Raw genomic sequence first — 13,303 nt, forward strand, 5'->3', positions numbered from 1 at the left:
TGTTTACCGTACTTTGAAACAAATCCCAGTGTATTAATAGGGCCCTTTATAGGATTGTAGTTTTAAGCTTTACTAGCTGAGAGCAAGGAGTGTTTATTCTTGAAGCAGGCGTTGTGCGCTATCAGAAACGCGAGGGCGAAACCCCCCCCCCAAAAAACCTTAAAACTTCAAATGCAAGTCCCCCACATTTCTGCTTTCTTGAATGCTCTTAAATAAAACGAAGCAAACTTTTACAGCTTTGTCCTTTGCAGCTGCTCAGGTGGGATTTGCAGGGGGCGCCCCGAGCTGCGCAACCCCGAGGGGAGATCTGAGCTTCATTTGCGCGCAGCCCCATCCTAAACGCGGTTCAAAGGGGGGAAACTCCCAGCCAGCAGCCCCACCGGAGAAGCGCAGGAGTAGCGGGTGGGGAAGAAGAAACTTTGCCAGGCTATTTTCCGTTTAGGGAACAAAGTCCTCGTGGCTTTGGGGCTCTCAGCTAAGCGTGCCTCCAAGTGCACGAGTATTTCGTTCCGTCGGGGGATTGTTTTATTTTTATTTCTATTTGCACTGTGTGTTGTTATGACAGAGGAGGCTGGGCCCGCCCTCCCTCCGCGTCGTCGCTGCGAGGCTTCGGGCTGGGCGAGAGGAGGAGGAGGAGCAGCAACAGCAGGCCGCGCGAAGGTGGTTGCTATGGCAATGCCCCTTCTGCCTCCGTCAAGATGGCCGCCAGGACCGCTCGCCGCTCGCGCGCGCTGGAGAGGTGGGCCCGTCTCGTGCGCTCCTTGTCGCGCGGCGATGACGTGCTCCGACGGGCCAGCGGAGGCTTCCCTCAGCAGCAGCAGCCGCCGGCGCGCGGAGCGGAGTTTGTGGCGGCCGCTCGCGTGAAGATGGCGGGCGTCGCCGATGCCGCCTCCGCCGGGAGCGGGGAAGGCGGGCGGCGGGGGGGCGGCCCCCCGGAGCTCTCCCTGCTCCAGCCGGGCTCCGGGCAGCAGCGGCGGAGCAGCTTCACGGGCGGCGAGTGCCGCTCCCCTCAGCCGTCTCCTGCTCGTTCCGCGCCGCCCGCCTCCAGCCCGCCGTCGCCCGGTCTCGGGCAGCAGCAGCAGCAGCAACGCGCCGCCGAGACGCTCGGCTTCTACGAGAGCGACCATCGCAGGCAGCAGAAGCGCAGCGGGGCCTCAGGTGAGGGGGGGGGCGAGCGGGGGGGCGGCCATTCCTCCGCCGGGCTTGACCCTGCGGGGGCGGGAAGAACAGGTAGGCGTGCCCGTGAGCATGTACAGAGTGCATCGCGGCGGGCCCAGGAGGCGCGGGCAAAAAGAAATGCGGAGTGCCTCTGGGCACGTGCAGAGCAGGCTCACACGCACTCGAACCCATGCCGCTTCTCGGTTGTTTGGGGGCGGCAGGAGTCAAATTTAGGGGCTTAGATTTTCCCAAGAGGTGGGAACGAAAGGGGCTGCTTGTTACGCCTGTGGTTATGACGCCCGCTTCTCTCGGGGAATGTCTTGGCGGCACCAGGGAAAATAAATGCACCTTGCGCTTAGTGTTTCGTGGTGGTTCATAGGTTGCGAGGTGGGTCTTGCTCAGGGTGCCAGGGCAAGACCTTTCCAAACAAAAGCATAAGCCCCAGTGGTGTGTCCCCCCCCTTCCGTAGAAATGAAGGGCTGAGTAGATTCAGGAGCATGGAGAGATTTAGGTGGCGGGTGACTTTTGGCAGACAGTGTTTGGAGCTGGGGGGGGGGGGCAGGAGGAAGTAAGTGAGTGAGTGAGCAGAAATCAAAGCGGAAAGTTGTCCTTTCTCAGCCAAGTGTTGCTGCTCTTTTAAATCAAAAGGTAGCAAGGAGGTTGTAGAAGTAGAAATATCATTCCAGCAGCGTGCGTGTTTTGTGCTCCAAGAAGTGAATCAGGCAGTTCTACTCTTGAGACAGTACAAGAGTTCCTCTGAAGTCAAGTACTATACTTAAGAGGATTTCTCTTTCTTTCTCTCTCTCTCTCTCTCTCTCTCTCTCTCTCTCTCTCTCTCTCTCTCTCTCTCATGACAGCCTTGTCAACTGCTCTCTGATTGGCTCTGCTGTTCTTGCCCTTTCCAAGTTTGAGATTCGGTGCTGTCAAAAGTTTGGAGGAATTTTAGTTTTACAAGCACCTAAGCTGAAGCTTGTGTACTACTACACATTTCTCTTGCTAAGTCAGGCGCTTGGTGCACACCAGTTCTGATCCATAGTTAGTCACTGAAGTTTATTAGGCATGTCGGCAAAGGCAGTAAGTTATTTTTGGGAATCTAATTTTAGACACTGTGAGGTTTGGAAAAAAATGCTTAGAGATTCTGCAGCTCATCAAATTGTATTGATGCAGTATCTAGGTGTGGAAAGAGGTTATTGCTTGAACATATATAACTATGCATCTGTGTAAAAAAAAAAATTTCCTCTCCAGAGTGGAGATAATAGCATTGGATGTGACAGTATAGGTGGGTTTTGTCAACTCACAATTCTAGTGTCTTGACTTGTAGGATGGAAAGTGTCAATGCACACACAGAGACTTGAGTGCAGAGTTTAAAACTGAGGTTTGTCTTGTTTAAATTATGTCAGAAGTCATATTTACTACTAGAGTACTGTACACCTTAGAAGTTGTTGGGTACACTGCCATTCTCCATTTCTGGTTCAGGAGACAGGATTTACAGATTTTTAAAGTCTATATTTCAGATTTATATTAGGGTTAATTGTTAGGAAAAGGAACTCAAGAGCAGAAGAACTATTTGGGCTGTCTGAATAATGACTATCAGCAGTAGGTGATAGAGCAATTATACCACAAAGCTGCTAGACGTCAAATAGATAGTGTGCTTTGTTCCAGAATTATAAGTATTATTCAAATGGAAGCAGGCATCATTTTATCAAACCATGCTAAAAAAAACTGTGTTCTAAAAAGGAAAAAATAAGGAGGTGCTAGAAATACTTTACTACAAGAGGAAACAAATAGTGTTAAAATTGCAGGCATCTGTTCTATATAGATAAGCACTGCTGGTGCCCATGAAATATGGACAGATAGGAAACTAATTTTGTAACACATGCATACCTCATACATTTCTTTATTGGAATTGGAGCTGATTAGATTATGTGAAAATTAAGTTCAGTTTTTTGCTCAAAGCTGCAGTTGTTTTTCCTCTTCATGACACTCGCAGATTCTATAACATTCTGGACTAGAACATTATGTCACAGAAGTCTGCGGCTCTTCATGTGGATGAAACTGTACTAATGTGTGATCTCATTGGCAAATTGACTTGACTTGGGACGGCCTGGTTGGAGGGGTGGGGTACAAATAATAAAATATTATTATAAAACAGGAAAAAAAGTGCTTAGTGGGCTATCCTGTGGTCTGTAAAAGATGACCATATTACTACTGGAAATGTTTCTAAAGGATTGCATCTATGTCAGCAGCACAAAAGTGGCTGCAGAAACAAAAATTAAAGTAGCAAGACCAGTGCCTATTCTTACAGTGTCCCTACAAATGGCACCACATAACCCATCATTATGTTACATAATAAGAATTCCCCCACATTAGCCGAAAGCACCAATCAATATGCAGCAACAGCTGCAACAGTCTTCTTTGCACAGGTTAAATACAGGGACACTGATAACTACCTGTTGTATAAGCAGTGCTCTGAGGTGTTAAGCTGCCAGAGCTCAGAAACTGCTTGTACTAATGAAATTCTCTGTCGCAAAATGCGCCTGGAACAATGGGAGTTTCAAACACTGGGTACGAATGAAACTGCATACCATGATTTAAACATATGAACTCTTAATCCTGGCTATACAGGAGAAGGAGAGAAGGGTGGAGAGTGTGAACTCAAGGTTTGTCCTGGCTTGTTAATGTTACTCAACTGTAATCTAGCATGACATGTCACGTCACCTTTTGAGGTCTATCATTACGATGAACATTGATTTAAGATTTATAATAACAGGGAGCTCTTACATTATTTATTTCATCTATGGATCAAGCAATCAAAGGAATTTCACAATACAACAAATGTATAAAACATTTCATATATATAAACATTTACATATGTAAAGACCATTTCCATTCAGTATGGATACTAACTGGGAAGGGGTGGGGTGCAGAGGTGGAATCTCGACTTAAAGGGCTTACTGAAAGAGGAAAGTCTTCAACAGACATCAGAGAGATGTCACCTGTCTCGTGCGTAAGAGGAAGGAGTTCTGAAAGGTAGATGCTGTCATAATAAAGGCTCAATTTCAGCATGCTGTGGAATAGCTCTCCTGGTAAGATGTTGCGAACAGGATGCCTTCTCCTGCAGTGTGCAATGATTGGTTGGGCATGTAAAGGATTTGATTATCTTTTCGTTACCCTGGCCCCAATCTTTATAGGGCTTTATGCATCTTGAACTTGGCCCAGTAGCTAATTAGCAGCCACTGCAATTCTTTCAACAGCAGAATTCTTCCCCTCTGAGCAGTTGAGCTGCCACATTCTACACTAGCTGCCAGCTTTTCCAGGTCAACCTCAAGGGCAGCCCCATGTACAATGCATGATAGTAATCCATTGGTGACCACTGGATAGCTCAGTTGGTTAGAACATGATGCTGATAACACCAAGGTCACAGGTTTGATCCCCATATGGGACAGCTTGCACGAGGTTGGACTGCATGATCCTCAAGATCCCTTCCAACTCTACAGTTTGATTCTGGAGGACCAGTACATGGGTGGCAGTTCTCAGGCTATCCTGGCCTAGAAATGGCCAGAGCTGGTAAAGAAACCCATAGATCATGAAGTCATCAGAGATGGATCCAACCCCCAGACTAGGAATGTGCTCCTTCTTAGGGAGTGCAACCCCATTCACAGTAGACAAATGACCAATTTTCTGGACTTGTGACCTACCCAACCACAGTGCTTCTGTCTTCTTGGAATTTAGTGTCAGTTTGTTGGCCTTGTTCCAGCCCATCAACGAGTCCAGGCACTGGTTCAGGGATAATGTGGCCTCTTCTGAGTCAAATATTACAGAGAAATAGAGTTGACTGCATTAATGTACTGATTACACTTCTCCCCCAAACTCCTAATGACAGCTCCAATGACTTTTCATCAGAGGCACCCACATGCAATCAGAGGATTGAGGTCACCCACACACAATGCTGTGTGATGTCCTGACATTGCACGGGGGGGGGCTCTCTGAACATTGAGGTGTCCCAGCCCCTTCACGAATCTAGCACAATACTTTACATAACACGTACACATATAAAATTTATATACATGCTGGTATTCGTAAATATAAATTTTTCAGATGTCATTGTTTTGGCTAAAACTGCAGGGGCTGAGCCCCATTTATATTTGAGGTGTCCAGTAATTGCTATTAACAGTGTCACTGATGTGAATTGTGTCTTCATGAATTTTGAAAAAATAAATAGAAAGTGCTGCTGCATTTTTTGGGGGGGGGGGGTGTGACTAGCCATTCTGTTTTTGTGCCCAGGTACCAGGAACCATGTGGCAAAAGCTTTTCTGTCCCAGTTTCTAACACTGCTTACAGGTGAGTTGAGATAATAATCCAATGCTGTCATTTGAAACTGACCCCAGGGATAGGACTGGAACCACTGCAAAACAGTGTCCCCAGTGCCCATTGCATAAAACTAGTTCAGGCGAACGATTAATGGTATCAAACATTGTTAAAATGAATATACAAAGTGTTTCTGGTGGGGAAATGGTTTTTATTAGCTTTGTTCAAGATAATCTTGGAAGCCTGTCAATAAGAACTTAGTGGTCAGCAAAGCAAATTGTAACTGAAAGAATTAACAAATGTGCTTTACATCCTTCTATCTTTTACTAGCTTGCTTAGTGGCATGCTTAGTTTGCCACTTCCTCCCCTTGAGCACTTCACTTAATAAAAATAGGATGCTTACTGGTTTGATCATACCAGTTTGCTGTCTGAACTGACAAACGGTGATTTCATAAAATTGGAAAGTGTTCTATTAAATTGAGGGGGAAACAGGAGTGGTGAAAGTGAACATAGAATCACAGAATTGTAGAGTTGGAAGGTATCGTGAGGGTCATCTAGTTCAACCCCCTGCAATACTGCCCAGAGCCATCCCTGGGTAGGCTATCAAAATATCAACTTGCTGGCTAACAGCCAGACAGATTGGCTCATTGAAGCCTGTATTGAAAGGTGTGCCAATTCTAGTCAAAGACAGAAAATAGGAGGATCATGGTTGTAACATGGTTGTGAGTGTAGTTATATCACCAAGGGGTTGGCAAAGCAAATAATTATATCTTGATCTATATTGTAGATTCTCATATCCAACATTTAATGTTGCTTAGTGATCCATGTATGCTACCCTGAGTTCTTATAGGAAGGTTGGGATACAAATATAATAAGACTGCTTTTCAGGATACAGTGGTACCTCGGTTTACAAACAGTCCCGTTTATGAATGCCTCCGTTTACGAACGCCGCGGACCTGGAAGTTTTTACATCCAGGTTCCTCAGCGCCGGATGCGCAGAAGCGATCTGCGCAGCTCGTGTATGCGCAGAAGCGATCTGCGCACGCGCAGAAGCGTGCCTTCGGGGAGCAAATGCCTCCGTTTACGAACGCCTCCATGGAACGGATCGCGTTGGTAAATCAAGGTTCCACTGTATGCTAAACACTTCTTTGCACAGCTTTGAATGCAATACACTACAGAAACCATTTGCAATTCTGCGAATTCTACTTTTGAGTTTTTAAACAAATTAATATCTCAGATAATTCTCATATAACCCTTGCAGGCTACTGATCCACTGTAAAATCAGCAGTATATTTCTTTGGAAGTAAGTCCCACTGTGTTCTTTGCATTTTATACCTGTTCAATCCTTAAAAAATTCACTCAGAATTCAGTCCTATTTAATTCACAGGGGCTTACTTCCAGATAACTGAGTTTAGGACTGCAGCTTTATTGCAATTCAAATAAATGTTACTGTATTAAGAGCTTATATTTGTTATGCTGTCCCTGCTGTCAGTTCTCATAGAATCATAGAGTTGGATGACCCTGAAGTCATCTAGTCCAGAGGTTTCCGAACTGTGTGTTGTGACACATTTGTGTGTCAGCTGCAATGTGTAGGTGTGCTGTGTGAACACTCTCCACGCTCCTCCCGGGGCCGGAAAGGGGTTAGTTTAACCTCTGGTTTGCTAGTAAAATTGAATTACTGTGTCACAAAATGATGCATGTCTAGAAAGTGTGTTACAACATGAAAAGTTTGGAAAGCTCTGATCTAGTCCAACACCCCACAATGCAGGAATATGCACCTGTCCCTTACTGGGATCGAACCTGCATTGTCAGCACCACACACTAACCAGCTGAGCTGTCCAGTATTTAAGGCTTCCTTGTTTAGAATGCTCTTTTACTGATCTTTCTTTCATTGCTATCAGATTGCAGCTTTGCAACAAAATATATTTGGGGCAGTCTAAAAGTTTGGACCCAGGTGGCACTGTGGGTTAAACCACAGAGTCTAGGGCTTGCTGATCAGAAGGTCGGTGGTTCGAATCCCTGCAACGGGGTGAGCTCCCGCTGTGTGGTCCCAGCTCCTGCCCACCTAGCAGTTCGAAAGCACATCAAAGTGCAAGTAGATAAATAGGGAAGGTAAACCGTGTTTCCGTGCGCTGCTCTGGTTCGCCAGAAGCAGCTTAGTCATGCTGGCCACATGACCTGGAAGCTGTCTGCGGACAAACGCCGGCTCCCTCAGCCTATAGAGCGAGATGAGCGCCGCAACCCCAGAGTCGGACACGACTGGACCTGATGGCCAGGGGCCCCTTTACCCTTTACCTTTACCTTTAAGACTTTAGCTAATCTGCCACTTTGCATTTGCTTCACAGTATTCTCACCTGCAGACAATTTGTATTTTAAACCTTGCCACACGAACCCAAAATTGACATTTCAGTATGTACATGGCGAGACCAGAGAAGGGAACACCCTTAGTGTGTAAAAGAACAAACTTCAGATGCTCTGCAAGGATCAAACTGCAATAGGAGAAAATTCATTTTTCCCACCATAAATGCATTACAGCCAATGCACTGCAAACTCAGGGAAGGGACCAGAAAGTTTGGAAATGATACATACTTTTAGTAAGGATGATATTTAATTCAAATTAATAAAATAAGGGAAATTCAGTTCTTGGCTTTGGAAGAAGAAATTGCTTGCTTTGCACATTACACAGCAGCAGTTCTGGGTTTGCCACCAGGTGTACCCTCAAAAGGAAGTTGCAGCCATTCCTGCTCTCTGATAAGGGTACTTGTATAATATGTATATTTTCAAACTGCTGGGATAGCTCAGTCAGTAGAGCATGAGATTCTTAATCTCAGAATTATGGGTTTGAGCAAGACCCACATTGGGCAAAAGATTCCTGAATTGCAGGGGGTTGGAGTACAGTATATGACCATTGTGGTCTACAATTCATGGTCTATAATTCTATGATTCTACAAAACATCTGTTTACAATGTTAACCTGTAACATTTTTAAGTACTCACTTAATTTTTGGGTGTATTCTTAAAATGACAACATTTGGATAGGCCCTGTGATTCTCTTAAGCTGTAGAAATTTGAGACTGAGTTCTGATAGGCAAAGTAACTTTATTAATGCATTTTAACATACCTTAATACACAAATTCTGACTGCCTGTGGTCACAAAAGCAGTAAGTCCAAAGGCGTTACCACTTTAATGCACTTCCCATTAAAATGGCTGTGAACAGGGCTGGAAAACCCCCAGGCACCTGTTTTCCTGGGTGCCTAAAAAGATGATGCTGGCAACTAAAAATACATGTGGCATAAACTGGCCATTTATCCCCATCACAGCTGTTGTTGTCCTTGTCCAGTTGGAAAACAGTCCCAGGAAAATGGGATCACAATCATTAGAGTACCAGACGTATTGGAACAACTAATGTGTACATGATAGGAAAAAATGACAGGGAGCTAGAGAGTGAACTGATAGAAGAAATTGCCATTAGAACACTTTCCCTATGTCTCTGCCTGTGAAGGAACGAACCTCCCATTTATGTGTGTTCAGCATGTGTGCAACTATGCATATGTGCATCACGCCAAACCCAGAAGTGACGGGGAAGGGGCGGAATGGGGTGTTTGCAGGTTTTTCCAATGGTGTTAAAATATACATGATTTCACTGGCATACACGATGCCTCGGAACGTAACCCCCATGAAATGGGGGGGGGGTTGCCCGTAGTGAGCAGAATTGTGATCTTTGCATACAAACTCTATAGGAAAAGCATACTGGAGGCGATATTTCAGATAGGACAGACTCCTTTACAGAATTGCTGTGAGTGGCAACATGGAGTCCAAAAAGTAATTTAGTACAGTACTGGAAGCAACTTATTGCCCCCACCTACCAAAATGTTCAGGTCGATATTGGCATCCAAAAGGGAAAGCATGATAGTAATCTGTGGCTTTATATACTGAGTGAATGCATGTTCCAGTCAAGATAAATAGGTAAAATTTCTAGATATCATAAATGATGGTGCCCAAGCCTAGAACAATTTATCATGGAACTGACTAGTGGTGAGGTGACACCGCACTAAATCCTAGTTAAAGATAGAGGTTTATAAAATTATGACTGGTATGAAAAAAGTAACCAGATATGTTTTTCTCACTGTCTTAATACTAGAACCTAGTGCCATCCACAGAGGAATTATACCAGAAAGATATGGATGTCTTGTACACCCCAGGTAGTGTGGTTGCTGACCTTGAGCCAGACATCCTGGAGAGTGAAGTCAAATGGGCCATAGAAAGCACTGCTAATAACAAGGCCAGTGAAAGTGATGATATTCCAGCTGAACTATTTAAAATTTTAAAAGATGATGCTGTTAAGGTGCTACACCCAATATGCCAGCAATATGCCACCCAATATGCCAGCAAGTGGCCAGAGGATTGGAGAAGATCAGTCTACATCCCAATCCCAAAGAAGGGCAGTGCCAAAGAATGCTGCAACTACCACGCTCATTTCACACGCTAGCAAGGTTATGCTTAAAATTCTATAAGGAGGGCTTAGGCAGTATGTGGACCAAGAACTCCCAGAAGTGCAAGCTGGATTTCGAAGGGGCAGAGGAACCAGAGACCAAATTGCAAACATGCACTGGATTATGGAGAAAGCTAGAGAGTTCCAGAAAAAAATCTACTTCTGCTTCATTGACTATGCAAGAGCCTTTACTGTGTCGACCACAGCAAACTATGGCAAGTTCTTAAAGAAATGGGGGTGCCTGATGACCTCATCTGTCTCCTGAGAAATCTCTATGTGGGACAAGAAGCTACAGTTAGAACTGGATATGGAACAACTGATTGGTTCAAAATTGGGAAAGGAGTATGACAAGGCTGTATATTGTCTCCCTGCTTATTTAAGTTATATGCAGAATTCATCATGCGAAAGGCTTGGCTGGATGAACCCCAAACTGGAATTAAGAATATTGGAAGAAATATCAACAACCTCAGATATGCAGATGACACAACCTTGATGGCAGAAAGCGAGGAGGAATTAAAGAACCTTTTAATGAGGGTGAAAGAGGATAGCACAAAATATGGTCTGAAGCTCAACATAAAAAAAAACCAATATCATGGCCACTGGTCCCATCACCTCCTGGCAAATAGAAGGGGAAGAAATGGAGGCAGTGAGAGATTTTACTTTCTTGGGCTCCATGATCACTGCAGATGGTGACAGCAGTCACGAAATTAAAAGACGCCTGCTTCTTGGGAGAAAAGCAATGACAAACCTAGACAGCCTCTTAAAAAGCAGAGACATCGCCTTGCTGACAAAGGTCCGTATAGTTAAAGCTATGGTTTTCCCAGTAGTGATGTATGGAAGTGAGAGCTGGACCATGAAGAAGGCTAATTGCCGAAGAATTGATGCTTTTGAATTATGGTGCTGGAGGAGACTCTTGAGAGTCCCGTGGACTGCAAGAAGATCAAACCTATCCATTCTGAAGGAAATCAGCCCTGAGTGCTCACAGGAAGGACAGATCCTGAAGCTGAGGCTCCAGTACTTTGGCTACCTCATGAGAAGACTCCCTGGAAAAGACCCTGATGTTGGGAAAGATTGAGGGCACAAGGAGAAGGGGACGACAGAGGACGAGATGGTTGGACAGTGTTCTCAAAGCCACCAACATGAGTTTGACCAAGCTGCGGGAGGCAGTGGAAGACAGGAGTGCCTGGCGTGCTCTGGTCCATGGGGTCATGAAGAGTTGGACACGACTAAACGACTAAACAACAACAACAGTGCCATCCAGTGAAACTGATTTTTTTTCAGATTCAGACAGACAAAAGAAAATACTGTACTTTTTTACATGGTGCAGAGTTAAACTCTGGAATTTGCTACCAGAAGATGTAGTGATAGCCAGGGGAAATAGAGAAATTCATGGAGGTTAAGGCTACTAGTTATGATAGCTATATACTACTTCAAGGACTGGAGGTCTCTGAATATCTAATGCAGGGGGGAAACAGCGTTTTGTCCTTGTGTTCAGCTTCCCAGGAGCATCTGGCTTGCTACTGTGGGGAACAAGATGTTCGGCTAGGTAGGACTTTTGTCTGATCCTGCAGATCTTTTCTTAGATTCCTTAATATTTTAAAAAATATCTTTAAACCACACTTTCTTTCTTTTTTAAAAAAATGTATTATTTATTAATTTATTCAACAGTAGCAAAAGACAAATATCATGGACAACCTTGATACAATAGTGCAACAGTCACTGCAGAGTTATTTGAAAATATAGTTATGTCATATGGCTTCTATGTACAGCAGGCAAAAAAATTTAGAGCAGCTTTCTTTTGCCAAAGTTGTATGTAGGTAGATGGGCCTTGGACAGCTTTGTGAATGACCAATATCAAATGACAACTTCTCATGTTTGCTTGTTTTGAATTTTTAAGGCTACTCCTAAGAAGGGCTTGACCCTGTTGATATCTTAAGTTCCCTTAATGATGATAACTTGAGCAGGACCATCATCTTGACAGGCTAACATAGAGGTGCTATCTGACACCTTCACACCACCCAGGGCTTTAAAGTTTAAAGCAACATGTTGAATTTGACCCAGAAACTTACTGGAGACCAGGGCAATGGCTGAAGACTAGTTAAACATGTGCATGCTTCTTCTTGTTAGCTGGCCCCACTGGAGCCAGCCCTGGTGTCCCTGCCACTCACACGCAAGCAGTAGGGACCTTGGGGTTCCTTCCTAAGGCTCCCTTTGCCAGTGCAGGCAAGCTACCTTGCTCTCTCGGCCCCCACTACCCAAAGACAGACCAGGTGTCACCGTCACCTGTGGCTGCCTCTTTCCTCCTAGGGTGGTTGCTCACCCCTGGAGGAAGATGGAGCCCACCCTCCCGCGCGAAGTCCACAAAGTGGGGCTGCCGCTGCTGCAGCAGCATCACACAGCCCTCGCACCACCTGGCTGAGCCTGCCCAACCCCATGCCAAGGCTGCTGCGGATGAGGCAAGTGCATGGGCCTGCCCTGCATGAGCTGGAGGCGAGGTGGGGTCTCCTTTAACCTTCTCCCTTGGGATGGTACAGCCACTCCCCGCCCCCCCAAGGGAGAATGTGACGGATCCCACACCTCCCCAGCTGAGGAGCCGTGATCCTGATCCTGCTCACATGCAAACAGGAGCCAGATCAGGGCTCTCTCAGCTGGGGAGTGGAAGCCAGTGGCAGGTTGCAGGCTCTGTAAAACTGCTTGGCATAGGCAAGGGTAGCCTTGAGCTCCTTAGCTGAGCAGTTTAAAGACGCAGAGGGAGGAACAAGCTGTATCGTGCCTTGCCAATGCAGCTTTTTTTCTCCCTCTGCCGGTATGAGGGCAGACTGCTATGGTGGTTTTACTCAGTGGTATATTGGTGAAGCTGCCACCGCTCCTTAGTCCCTCTGCCTCCAGCACCCGACTGCAGCTTGTTTCTCCCTCGGCATGCTGGGCGCTGGTAGCAGAGGGACTCAGAAGGTGGCGGTTTCACCTGCAATATACCGCCGAGTGAAGCTGTCATCACGATCTGCCCCTCATACAACTCCTGGGATCAATATATCACCCAGGCCCACCCCCCACTCCCACATTGTGTTTGGTCCAATAGAGCTAGAGAAATTTCAATAACAAGCAAAGCCTCAGAGAGAGCCCAGCTTGAATGCCAACATCATTTCCCATCTTGTCTGGTTTCAGGGTAAATTCTTGGTGGGATTGTAATGCTGACCAATTGGCTGGTCACTTGCTTGCCTATTATTTTGTCACAGTCAAATAGAGGCTTCATTCAGATAAATGTCTTCATCTTTCTTTGGAATATCCCAAATAAGCAATCATCTCAAACACTGCCTCCCATCTTCTGGAGCTTCAAGTCTGCAA

The 13,303-nt window shown here is 45.5% G+C and overlaps 1 protein-coding gene across 3 annotated transcripts in view; it reads left to right on the forward strand.

The window, feature by feature from the left end:
* The first annotated feature begins 698 nt into the window (after window positions 1-698).
* The window catches only part of TAPT1 (transmembrane anterior posterior transformation 1), a 54,436-nt gene continuing 41,831 nt past the window's right edge, over window positions 699-13,303 (forward strand). Inside the window, exon 1 of one of the 3 annotated variants that reach the window (XM_035112367.2) lies at window positions 699-1,158. In XM_035112367.2, coding sequence (XP_034968258.2) covers window positions 699-1,158 — 460 coding nt within the window. Of the gene's footprint in view, window positions 1,159-10,600; window positions 11,505-13,303 lie in introns of those variants that run through there. The other 2 variants (XM_035112368.2, XM_060278985.1) reach the window with 2 other exon arrangements.

This window comes from Zootoca vivipara, chromosome 9 (genome assembly GCF_963506605.1).
Source record: "Zootoca vivipara chromosome 9, rZooViv1.1, whole genome shotgun sequence".
NCBI classification, from domain to species: domain Eukaryota; kingdom Metazoa; phylum Chordata; class Lepidosauria; order Squamata; family Lacertidae; genus Zootoca; species Zootoca vivipara.